The 12,394-nt window shown below is 42.8% G+C and overlaps 2 protein-coding genes across 2 annotated transcripts; both read right to left on the reverse strand.

Annotated features, from left to right (window-relative positions):
- Nucleotides 1-8,738: 8,738 nt before the first annotated feature.
- Nucleotides 8,739-10,945, reverse strand: K441DRAFT_656755 (uncharacterized protein). Its single transcript, XM_067648054.1, has one exon. It carries the CDS (start codon nucleotides 10,817-10,819, stop codon nucleotides 8,759-8,761), a length of 2,061 nt encoding a protein of 686 aa, XP_067506251.1. The 5' UTR covers nucleotides 10,820-10,945; the 3' UTR covers nucleotides 8,739-8,758.
- Nucleotides 10,946-11,683: 738 nt separating this feature from the next.
- On the reverse strand, nucleotides 11,684-12,394 carry K441DRAFT_694797 (uncharacterized protein). The gene has a single exon (XM_067652752.1). The coding sequence runs from the start codon at nucleotides 12,321-12,323 to the stop codon at nucleotides 11,757-11,759; it is 567 nt and encodes a 188-aa protein (XP_067506252.1). The 5' UTR covers nucleotides 12,324-12,394; the 3' UTR covers nucleotides 11,684-11,756.

Consider the following 12,394-nt stretch of genomic DNA (forward strand, 5'->3'; position numbering starts at 1 on the left):
GGTCAAAGCGGCTAGATTCCCAGCGACTCCTTTTTAGGTTCGCTGCCGAATATAACAGCTCTTTCTCTAAACTCAGCTTTTAGGAATCCTTGTGTAGTGATACTGGCCTTAGCCAGAACCTGACGATGCAGGAGATGAATACCAAAGATTAGGGTCAGAGTGGTTGGGCTCAGGGGGCCGCCATCGAAACTAGGCTCAGCGATATCAAGGAGACCATAGGGGGAATCATGGAAGGATGTGCGAGGTGTCCATACTGACCTATCAAAGCACCCGTGTGATGAGTCGTGCAAGACAGCGATTCGAATTTGGAACAGAATTCCCGGTGATGGCAATAACTATATAACCATAATCAGCCCCATGATTCCGATTATTATATAATTAAAGAAAGTGATTCTAATTTGGTTATATAGTTATATTAATTACACCCCCTAGGTACGGGCCTCTACGTAATATTATCTATACATAAGTTTTTATATATAGATAATACACTTACCCCAGAGATTACCTAGAGCTCTCCCCTTAAAGCTCTACCTCTCCCTCTTTTTATTTCCGCTATTTCTGCGGTTAATTATATAGTTATATCTACGTAACATAATTAGCAGGTGCGATTATAATTAGGTTAGTTATGTTCCTATATAATATAATATAATCGTAACTAACTAACTGATTATTGCCATTACTGAGAATTCCTCACGGTAGTGATATTAAATCACCCTTCTAAATTAACGCGGAATGCTACAATCAACCCTTCAAGATTGGTGCAGTGGAAAACTGCAATGCAGAAACGCTCGCCTTTATCGTTATCTATTGCAAGGCATCATTCGGAAGAATGCTGGCTGTGATTGATTTTTCCCTATGCTAAATAATATAGCTATATTAGACCAGTGATCTATTTAGACCGGCGTTGCGCCAATTGGATCCAAAATGGCGGGCTAGCCCATATAGGTAACTATTATTCCTATTTAGGTATGGTGCATTGGATTTGGACTGGAGCATTAGAGTGGATTTAACCTCAGATCCACGCCACGCCAGTCCAAATAGACCACTGTGTTAGACTGTCCCTGATCATCACAATGTTATAGTACAGTTCACGATCTGTGACGATAATTGCTGGAAATATTTCGGCGGTACGGGCGGTATGGGCGGTATGCCTATCATATTCTGCTTGGGAATATAAGTGTTCGTAGGTTGATTCATCCTCGGCATTTCTGCATCTTTTCAAGCATTTCATGAACAGTCTAGATCAGTTAAACGATATTTTACGGCTTATTCTGCCACAGATATATCTTATTATTTGTTGCAGCAGGAAGTCAAACGTGTCCGCGGCGTTATTCTATATCTCTTCTGAGCAGTAATCCAGAGCGGCGTAGATCCGAGGCCAAAAAGACGATTTGGCTCTAGGAGCACCACGGAGCTCCAGTGTAGATATATACTATTTATAGTAAGTTTAAGCATAGCTTTAGTATTATGTTTAAGAAATAGAAGGTATTTAAACTTATTAAAAAAGATTATTAGATTTACTTATTAGATTTCTATCCCTTCGACCGCTGGCGCCAAGGCTGCACGGACAGCTGTACAGTGATGGCAGTTACACAGAAGTACATATGATTGGCTAGATCCCTTATCGATAACGTTGGGCCCAACTCAGCGGTCGAAGGGATAAGGGGACTTTATAGGCAGTGGGCTATCCCATGCGCTGTTGAGGTCGTGTCGTTTAGGAAATATAGCCCGTGCGCGAACACCAAAACATCAGCAATTGGTCTTAACCATAGTGTCTAGATAGCTTTCTACCTCAATTAAACTACCACAATGGGTCGCAACGTTCTTCCAATGATGCAGATCTTATCCAACCTGACTAATATATCGTACCTAAAAACAAAAAGGCCAAAATTCCGGACAGGATATGGACAGTAACTCTTGGCAGTAACTTTACTGTCCGAATCTTTTGCCAAGTTCGATTCTGCCGGTGTAAAATCAGTGGCTTAGAGCTTGTTTTTGGCGTTGTAGATCTTAATTTTAGAGCCGTATATTAATTAACTGGCGTAAAGCCACTGCGTCGCAATTAAGCCATGCTTAAGTCGTAATCTGCACCTACATTGTGAGCCTTAGCGTGGTGTTATACGCGAGAATATTCAATTAAGGTTTAGGAAGGGGTTATAATTCAATTAAATTATAGACATTATAATCTAAAGTCTCCGCGGCGCAGTGGTATAGTAAGCTCTGCAATTACTTTGATTTAATTTGGAGCTAGCCTAATATAATTATATCACTTTTCCCGAAGTTCTTAAGTGGCCCATTAAACCACGATGTAAATATATAGGTTTAATATAACTTGGAGCATTAAAAATAAAATAAGAATAATACAATTAATTTAAAGCTTTGCTGACACGCGGTTTAATAGGAAATAACCTTTTTTTTTAATATTTTTAATACGCCACTAATGGGAACTAAACCCACGACCTCCTACTGCCCTATTAGGCCAAGGGCCTCAGCGGCAATATAATAAGGCTTGGCGGCAATACAATGAGACTCAGCGCTGAGTATTAAAAGGAGACTAAGGTTGCTCGGCCACTGTAGGAGAGCTATAGTGCTTGGGGTAGTATCGAACTTTAGGAGTATCTAGATCCTAGATCGCGATCATCAAAAATTGTATTGCCGGAAAGCTTGCCATAGGAACGTAATCGATAACCCCCTATCAATATTACCAATATTAGTAGCAGGGTCTAGCTAAGTTGTAGAGGACTTCTTTATATGCGTATTAAACACAGCGTAAGGTAGCGGCTTTAATAGAGTAAGGTAGTGAGTTATAAATCACTACTATTAATTGGGAACAGCCGCATCCACTAAAGCCGCGAAACAGTATTAAATAGCTATATCTCCGGTTAACTCCGAGCCAGTGTACGTTTTCCTAATTTAGCTTAGTATTAAGCTGTATAAGGGAGTCGTTAGAGTTATCAGAGTCGCTAAAGTCTTGGCTGGAGAATATTATAGTAGAAGGTAATCTTAGTGGATAAACGAATATATTTAATAACATAGACTCCTACTCTAGCTCTACCCTTAACGTAGGTGCTTTAGGTAAGCTGCCCTGTAATATAACTAAGTTATCTAATAGAGGCTTTTTGTTTCCAGAGGCTGTAGATAAGGTTAGTGACTAATGTTTCCGCTTCTTAGTAGCTACTTGCGGTAAGTCTCGTAATAAGTACTGTAACCTTTTAGGCGTAGTTAATGCAGGAGGTGTATTTAACAACTTTATACTCTTAAATATTTTAAGCTCCTTACGTACACCTATTGCTAGCCGCTGCCTATTCTTCTATTACTTCTTCTATTATTTTACCTGCTCTTTATTCCTTACTACTCTCTTAGCCTACTTAAGGTTAGTAAGGCCACGCTTTCTAGCCTTACCCTTCTTCTTAAACTTTACCTTTAAAGTTTAAACAGCATTAGGTAGCTCTACTAGTATAAGGTTATCCTTATTCCGTAGCTCTCTAAATTTAAGAAGAAGCTATTAAGTCTGCCGCTGGAATAAGTCTATAAGAACCTCTACTTGCTTAGGTAGATATATCTTTATAATTGTATTATAGACCGCACTTACTGCACCTAACGCTATATCTACTCCACCGTTACTAAAACAATTACTATTAGTAGTAGCTTTATCATCGGCGCTAAGTTAAGTGGTGTAGCTTAGTTGCTAGTTAAACGCAATAGTAGGCGGCCTGTTAAGTAGCCACCGCGGATATAGAAGACTTAGTAGTAGCGACGCTAAGTCTTATATAGCCTTCTTTATCTAGTAACGACATGGGAGGCCATATTAAATAGGAAGGTTGTAGTTACCTTGTGCTAAATAGCAACCGTATTTGCTATGGCCGTCCTTAGTATCAAATCTACAAGTATAGAACTCTAGGAGTCGCTAACTTGTATAAGTAATAACTTAACTTTCCTTAAGCGGCCTATGCCTTTAATAGTCCTTATTAAGTTGGCTAAATTACCTATAGTTAGATTTAACGACTTTTTATTCGTCTTATATAAGCCTAATAGCCTTATTAGTTACCTAGCCCTATAGCAACTAGAATATATAGGTATCTTAAAGCCGGAAAGACTCCCTACAATCCTTGTACTTTAGCCTCTTATACTCTATAAACTTCTTATTAATTACTAACTTAATCTAGGTGGTAACTTCTAGTAATTTAAGCTCTTTATATAACCTTGCTTTTATCCTTAGGTAAATTAACTCCCCTTACTATAAGGTATTAGTATTAAGATTATAGTAGCGGCGCGTATATGCCCTATTAAAGTAGGCTTCCTTTAGGCGCTAGTGTTCTTTAACTTTAAGAGCCTCTAGCTGGTTAAGTTAACATATAAATGCAGCATAATTAGCTTCGAGTTTAATAGGATTCTCTAACTTAATATATTTCCATATTAGTTCTTCTATAGGCTTCCATTTCTCCTTAGTATAACCGCCACTATTAACCAACATAGTTTTAATATTTTTAGTAATGTGCCACTCATAAAGCTGCATTTAGATATCCTCCTTCGCAAGCTTCTTTATAGCTAATATAAAGCCGGCTCCCTAATTACCAATATAAACTTTTAGGCCAGGTATATTGTAGAACATAAACTCGTTTATAAAGTCGTATATCTCCTTAAATACCTACTTAGCCTTAGATAAGACGAGTAAGTGCATAATTAGAACTATCTTGCTAGTATTTGTTATAGTTACTATAGTTAATAGCGGTATACGGAGCTGGTTTATTAAGAATATTACATTAGTGCAAATATAGAAGCCGGAAGTAAATCGACGTGCAAAAGCAATCTGCTCTAGAGTTAAGAAGGTAATTTAAACGAGGACTTAAGAGGTATAGTCACCTAGGGGGAATGGTAAGTTAGTATTTAGTTAGTAGTAAGAAAGCAAATTAATATCCTAAATGCTTTAATATCTAAGCACTCCGGGCTACACGGCCATACGGTTAAACTATTATATTTAGTAAGCCTACAGTACTAATTAGTAGCTTGGCTATATTAGAAATTACCACACTATCTATACTATTAGGAGAGGAGCTAATAGAGGCTTAATCTGGCCGACCATAATAAGGCAAAGGAAGGTTGTTCTTAATAACATCCCACTATTGCCCAGATCTTACTACCGCCTAGGTCTTAAAAAAGTAACAAGCTTACCTAATTTAGGATTAACTTTAGCGTAGATACGCGAGCGTATATAGAAGCCGGCTTATTAGAGAGCTAAACGCAGCTCCTTAAATCGCTCCTACTTTATTATACCTACCTTCTATATACCTTAACAAATCTACCCTCCTATATTCTAGTAGTTATAACTAGTGATTGGTGGCAACTTATTGGAGGATAGAAGTCGCCGTACCTCTCCAGCAGATGTATTGGCAGCTTGGTGTTTGAGAGCCTCTACTATACTTACTATATAATCCGGCTAACGGTTCTTATACTTTAGGAAAGTAAGAGGATTTAGTATAGCCGCGCAGGTATATATACCGTCATTAATCTTTATAAGCCAGGTAATAGCTTTATTAACTACGTTCTTATAAGCGGAAACTTAATAGGGACAGCTCTTCTTTAAAATCTTCCTATTTAGTCGCCTAAGATGTCTACCTCCCTCGTCTATTTACCGGCGGTCCTCCTCCGTAAGCTTCCAATTATTATAAGTCTCTTTACTATAAGCTCTACACTTTATATAGACTCGCTATATAACCCAGCCACCACTTATATAGAGCTCGCGGCCTTAAGAGAACGCATAGTTATTAAAGCGCTGTATTACTAAATCGCGAGTATTATAGTGCTTACTAGCTTCCGGCTTAAGTAAGTATTTGGGAGGGATGGATTAAATAGCTGCCTGTATTACCGCAATCGCATCTTCGTTTCTTAGCTTCTCGTAGGCCTTCTATTTAACTGGTTGGTTTACTTAAGGTATAGCGGTAGTAGGAGCGTCTATTTTAAATAAGAATCTAGTTCTGCTTGGTGTAGAGCCTGGGGCGCCATAGCTGCGTATTTATATGGAGGGTGGTTGGCAATTAAGAGGCGTTAATCGATGTTAATGTTAACGTGACGTCGATTTTGGTGGTGATAAAATTCGTGTTTTTATTTAATCGTGCAATAGCTTGTAGGGGTGCCGGGGGGGTGCCGGGGTATTTGGTGAACATTGCATTTGTATGGCTTTTACTAGTAAAATAGGTGCTTGAGTAGTGTCTTGGCTACCTCACCGCCCCAGCTTCCGCTTGATCTGCAAAAGATTCGGCCAGTAAAGTTACTGCCAAGAGTTACTGTCCGTATCCTGTCCGCCAAAATTCCACCGCCTGAGCCTTAGGGTATGTTCGGTTGCAACTCCAGAATCAATCTGGAGGTCAAATCTGAATCTAACGCGATCGTTCGGTGATTCTAACGACTTTTCAATTTGGAGCTCCTCCAGATCGGCAATCGCGTCAAATTTGCACGCTTTACCGTATGAGGTAGTTCTGGAGCTCTTGGCACCAGAATATTCTGAGGCCTTGACCTCTACCTCCAGATTCAGAATCAGTCTGGAGCTCTACGCGACGACGCCTTTGTTAAATATGGCGACTCCACCTGCGTATATGATCCTTATACAGCACCTGTACGTTATATATGACGTCCTTCTTACTTTTGTAATTAGAGTCTTCCTGCGCACGCGCGGCGAGCCGGGCGTGATACGGGTGACGGGGTAGAGGGCCTTAATCGACTTGATTGACGATTGGCAGGAGTAGGAGACCCCATTGTATTACGACACTAAAGGAGGAAGTCGCGATAGAGGCCTGAGGGCAGAGAGGTAGGCGCAAAGGTGGGCGCAAAGATGGGCTCAAAAATTGATTAATGATTTGGAGCCTCTTCTGGAGCCTTACCGAACAATCGACTCAATTACAGATCAAACGAAGCCATCAAATTAGACGCCACTAGTACCTTACTAATTGACGCCAAAGGATGCACAGATCAAGACAATTCTGATTTGGAGGCAATTTGCAACCGAACATACCCTTAGCCACTGCCCGAATTCGACCCCTTACCTATTAACCTTCCTTACACTAATAGCGCACCAAATCTACTTTCAGCCGAGCAGGTATCACGATAGATGACATAGGCCAGCTGATAGGTAGAGACACAGAAATGAATGAGTGATCTGTTTTATTCAAGGTGGCTCTAAGAGCCCTAATATACATAAGAGAATTGACCCCCTACAGGGGTCCCTAGAGAGTGATGATACGCGTTGAAACTGACGTCGAACAGCACCCGTCGCACCCCTGTAGTAGGGCTACCTCCGTGGCCAACATCTACCACCACACGTTGATCCTACTAATCCTTTAGCACCGTTTAAGCTTATATAGACGGACGACTTACTTAAAGAGCTTACCGTATATACAAACGAGTATACAAGGCTTTACCCCTACCAAGAATATAAGGATAAAAGTAGGAAGGTTATAAGACCTTAAAAATAAAAGCCTACCTCCCTAAGGGAACTTCTTACATCCTTAGCAGTAATAATTTATATAGGCCTATTACTAGAAAAAGGCATTAAGGAATATCGGACAACTACCTATAAGAAGGGAGTTAACTATTTTATAGTAAGGGTGTTAGCGACTCAGTTAATCGGGGCACTAGCACGGCAATACAACGCGCGCAAGCCTGACGATTGGTAGTCTATAAACGAGGATCTAAAGCTAGAGAAAGGAAAGGAGAAGATAAGCAGCGCCACTCGAAGTTTTATGCGGTCCTAGAGTCGCGTGAGCCCACGTAACTCTGCTTGCGCGCATTGTATTGCCGTGCTAGTGCCTTAATTGACTGAGTCGCTAACACAATAGATAAAAAAAATATATTAAAATATAGATTACCTCACTAATAACAATCGAACTAGAGAAGGCTAGTAGAAATGCTGATAAGGCGTTAGACAAATGGGAACGTCCAGGCACTCTAGCGTCTTCCTCCTCCAAGCATCAATTATAGCGGCATTTCTCTTCCTCTCACTCGTCCTCACTGCGTATGTGAAGATAGTAGGATGGGTCGCAGTCGGATTCTCTGCTGCAGCGGGGATTCTGGCTCCGGGCTTATTGAAGAAGGTAAACTGGAACGCACACTTTTAGGCCTCATTATAATCTAGAATTCTGACCTTGTAGATATATGACGCCAACTGTGGAAGACGACATCCTTGGACTTGAATATGTTAGAGAAAAGGAGAGTTAGAGAATAGAACAACGAATTCCTATCCTATGCGCCGCCAGGGCGTCCATTTAAGTTTCATTGTCCTAGCTGTACGTCATGAATGGCCTCGGGTACTTAAGAGGATCGCAAAAATCCTCCAGATACTTAGTATTGAAGCGCTTTAGGGCCTCGCCTAAATCTTATGTAATATTGTAAGGGTTAAATGAATAGCTCTTGCGTGCACGCTTTTATCCACAGCGCGTGGATTACCATCCGAAGTGCATTTATATCGACCTGAATCAGGTTGTCTTGTCACCGACTCAGCTACCTCCCATTGACTCGGTCACCTACTCCTTGTTTTCATTGTCACCCCCTCCCCCCTTCTCGTTCTCATTTCCTACACCTTTCTTACGTATATATAGAGGCTCTTAGAGCCACATTCAATAGACAGAGTCCTCATTCTTTTCTTACAATCGGTGCACGGACTACCGATCGACAATTTACTTCTGAGATCAATAGATATTCCATTCTCAAAAAAACTCCATTTCCTTTGGAATTAGAATTAAAGGGTTTCATTTAACATTAATCATTAGAGAGCTACGATTACAACAAGCAGCAAGGCCAATGACAGCCCCGCGAGCGAAGGCCTTCTCCCGGATGGCGCTATTCCCGAATAAAGAGCCGCATTAGTCGTTGTAGCCATCCCCGACTCTGGGTTCTCTCCACCTTTAGCACTAGCCTGTGTGCTAGTCCCAGGTGGTTGCGTAACGAACGAGAAATCTGTGGTGGTGCCATCAACCACAAGACCATTAGTTGCTGCGCTGATAACGTGCCCTGATATGGTCGCCGCTGGTCCTCCGGGAGAAATGGTAATTGAGCCGATCGTTACTATCCCGGACGAATCCATAGCAGCCAAGACTTGACTTCCGAGTGTTATAACTGCCCCCAAGGCCTCTGTCACCACGTCGCTGCTCGGGAACGTAATACTCGCCCCGTTAATGACAGGGCTGTTGCTAGCGGCGCTGACAACGTGTTCTGAGATTGTCGCGGTAGGCCTACCAACCGAGATGGTAATGGATCCGATGACAACTGCTGCACTAGGCGGATCGAAGGCCATGATGGTCTGGCTGTCGAGTGGGATAGCTACGCTAGGATCGAGGGATTGCGGGCTGCCGTTCTCAACCCAGATGCCACCGAAACCACTCCATATGAATTCGCCAAATGGCTTCATCGAGGTTTCAGCTGATGCCCCTTTGCCGCCTCCTCCTGAAGCTGGTTGAGCAGGATCGCCAGGGCCGATGCTAGGTACTGCAATACCGCCTCCTGCAGAAGAAGCTTGTTCTATAGCTGGAGCCGGTTGTGGATTTGCAATATTTTGAGAACTCTGTGGTGGATTACCACTTTTGGGTGCTGTGGGTGAATCTGCTGGAGAAACCACCGGTGCCTGGGTGCTCACTACTGTAGTTCCTATACTCCCGGGACTTGGGTTCTGTGTCTGGCTCTGAAGAGGTACATTTGTTGTAGTCGAAATGAACGCAGGAACCGGCATTGCAGCCACTGGAGGATCGAATAGGCCGAAATGGGAGGGCGTGCACGTTGCCCAAGCCGGATCAAGATTTGTAACATCCGCCGGCATCATTACATTTGGGTGGTACCACTCCTCGTATATTGTCTTGGTACAGAATTCCGGGTAGTAAGGGCATTCGCGCATCTGCTCATAGTTCAAGAATGGTACGTGACCGGGATAGAGATCCGCAAGATTGAAGGACTCTGGGATCATGCCGTGCAAACCCACCCCGCTATACAGAGAGTTTGGAAGCACAGGTATAACTGCGTTGCTAATGGTAGGTCCTTTCCTGGTGCAGAAATCATTGGCCCATACAACATTGACGAAGAGATATGCGGTTGGTGAGGTTAATTTTATGCCTGAAATGTCAGTGGTAACAAGTCCAGTGATGTTGGGCTTTATCGTAATTCCAGGGTGGCTGCATACGTCGCCTGAGATTGTGGTAACCGGCCAATATATAAGGCGCGCCTCGCTGCCGCGGACGGTGCAGCCACCGCAGATCGAGGTAGGTGGAGCGCATGCTGGTGGTTGAGGCTCTACCGGGCCCAGAGTAGTTACGATTGATTGAGAACGGAATTCACTGTCGGCTGAGAATATGACAGCTGCTTGGCTATATGATTGCCATAAGGATGAGCAGGCTGGAGGGTCTAATGAACAGTTCGGAGTCGGTACTGTATAACTTGGCCAAAATGTTGTGGTATTCGGCACGACGGTGAGATAGGTTGTGTTTGTGCTGAAGACCGGGCTTCCATTAGCACGAGGGACGCCGTCGCATAAAGTCGTATAAACGACACCGGTTTGTTCCGGAGCTAAAAACACGATTTCTCGGAAATAAGTAGCAATCCCTATGCTAGATGAGGCGTGTTCGGTCATGAAGCTGTCTCGGGAGCTTTGATAGGACTGCCACGAGAGATAGCATTCTGAGCTGTTGGTCCCAGCTGTAACGGGAAATGAAGTGGTGCCGATGGATATATTTGCTGTAGAATTAAACCCAAGAGCTGGAGTAGCAGTCGAATGATCTATAAGCAACCATATTGGTAGCAAGTAGCACAACCTTGAAAAGGTGCCATGAAACTTTTCCATATGGATTCTGGAAAGGAAAGCGCACCGTGATGAAGAGAAGACCAGACAAATTATAACGTAAACGAGAGTGTGCACTAGATAGGATTCTCGACGAGAAGTGCAGCTTTTGTAGGGGGTGACCCCCCTGTAGAACCCCTGAACTAAGTTCTACATATTTGGCTTTCGAAAGTTTGCAACAAGGATAGGAATCCTTTTAATATAGGTTCCCTCATTATTATCTCATAAATCGGACGCTCCGTAGTAGAATTTTAGCCGAACTCAGTTAGATCAGCATGTGCTCGGTTACAAGGCAGGATAAGCTCATATCTGCTCCCTATACTTTAAATTTCTAGAACGGAGCGTCTAAGAGCTTATAGATGTCCGTTTAGTAGTAACTAAGGAGCCGTTCAGTTGCAACTTCGTATTTAATATGGGGGCTCCCATATTTAACCGATATGGAGCTCAAATCTGAATATAAAGTTATTTGTTCAGTAGATCTAACGACTTTTAAATATGGGGCTCCTACATATTAGTAAGCGCGTTAAATTTGCAAGCTCTACTATATACGGCAGTTAAAATGAGGTTCTTGGCCGTTTTAATATATAGTGCGATGGTGTGGGCAGTTCTTGATTCAATTCGGCTAGGGTGCCTTGGCACTCACTTTGTACTGTATATATGCCCCTGCGGTTGTCAAGTCCCCCACTTTATCAATTTTCGCCTACTTTTATAAGTATTAACGCGTCTTTTTATTAAGTGATTAAATATATATATAGGCACTACTTTATAAAGTAAGAGGTTAACTTAATATAATTTAAAGAGCTTTATAAAGGTAGAGGTAGATTTTATTAAGTTCACGCGTTATCTTCGTGATATTCGCCTATATCTGCGGGGGCTCAATTGGAGGCTTTAATGGAGGCCTTTTTCCTAAGATAGACGCATGGTGTTGTAGATCTAGATTTTAGATCCGTAGATCATACGAGGCGATAAACTCAACCCCTTTTACNCATGAATCCCGGGTATTAGCATACCACGCAATTCCCCTCTCTATATCATCTCTCCAGAGCCCCGCCACATACTGGGTCTTACAAATCTCTTCGAACTTGAACGCCAGGCCCGCCAAGGCTGCCAACTTGTCCTTGTCGAAGGTGATGGCTCGGCCGGTGTATTCTTGAATCAGATGGTAGCAGAGCAGGTATATGCCCTTTTTTAGCTGCTCGCCGAAATACACCTGCGAGCTCTCGTCGATGTATTTTAGCAGCGGGTGCACGGGCTGGCTGTCCCCGTCTTCGGCGTAGTGGCGGGAACGGCATTCCCAGTACAGCTGGGTGCGGCTGAAGTAAAGGATTGCGCGGGGGAGAACGCGCTCCTGAAGGATCCAGGCGCGTTTGTTCAACGGGCCTTTGTACATTGAGTCTTTGAATTTAGGAAGCGTGGGGCGGATGTGGTATGTGAGGGTTGAATTAGGCGTGATTTGCTGCTGGAGTGGACCGATTTCTACCGGGCTTTGGTTTCGTGGGTAGAACATTCCTCCTTGACTGCTGGTCGAGTCCAACGCGGACCACCATTACCGTAATACAGCTTTAACCTGCAACCGAG

Source organism: Cenococcum geophilum (assembly GCF_001692895.1).
Source record: "Cenococcum geophilum 1.58 unplaced genomic scaffold K441scaffold_12, whole genome shotgun sequence".
NCBI classification, from domain to species: Eukaryota; Fungi; Ascomycota; class Dothideomycetes; order Gloniales; family Gloniaceae; genus Cenococcum; species Cenococcum geophilum.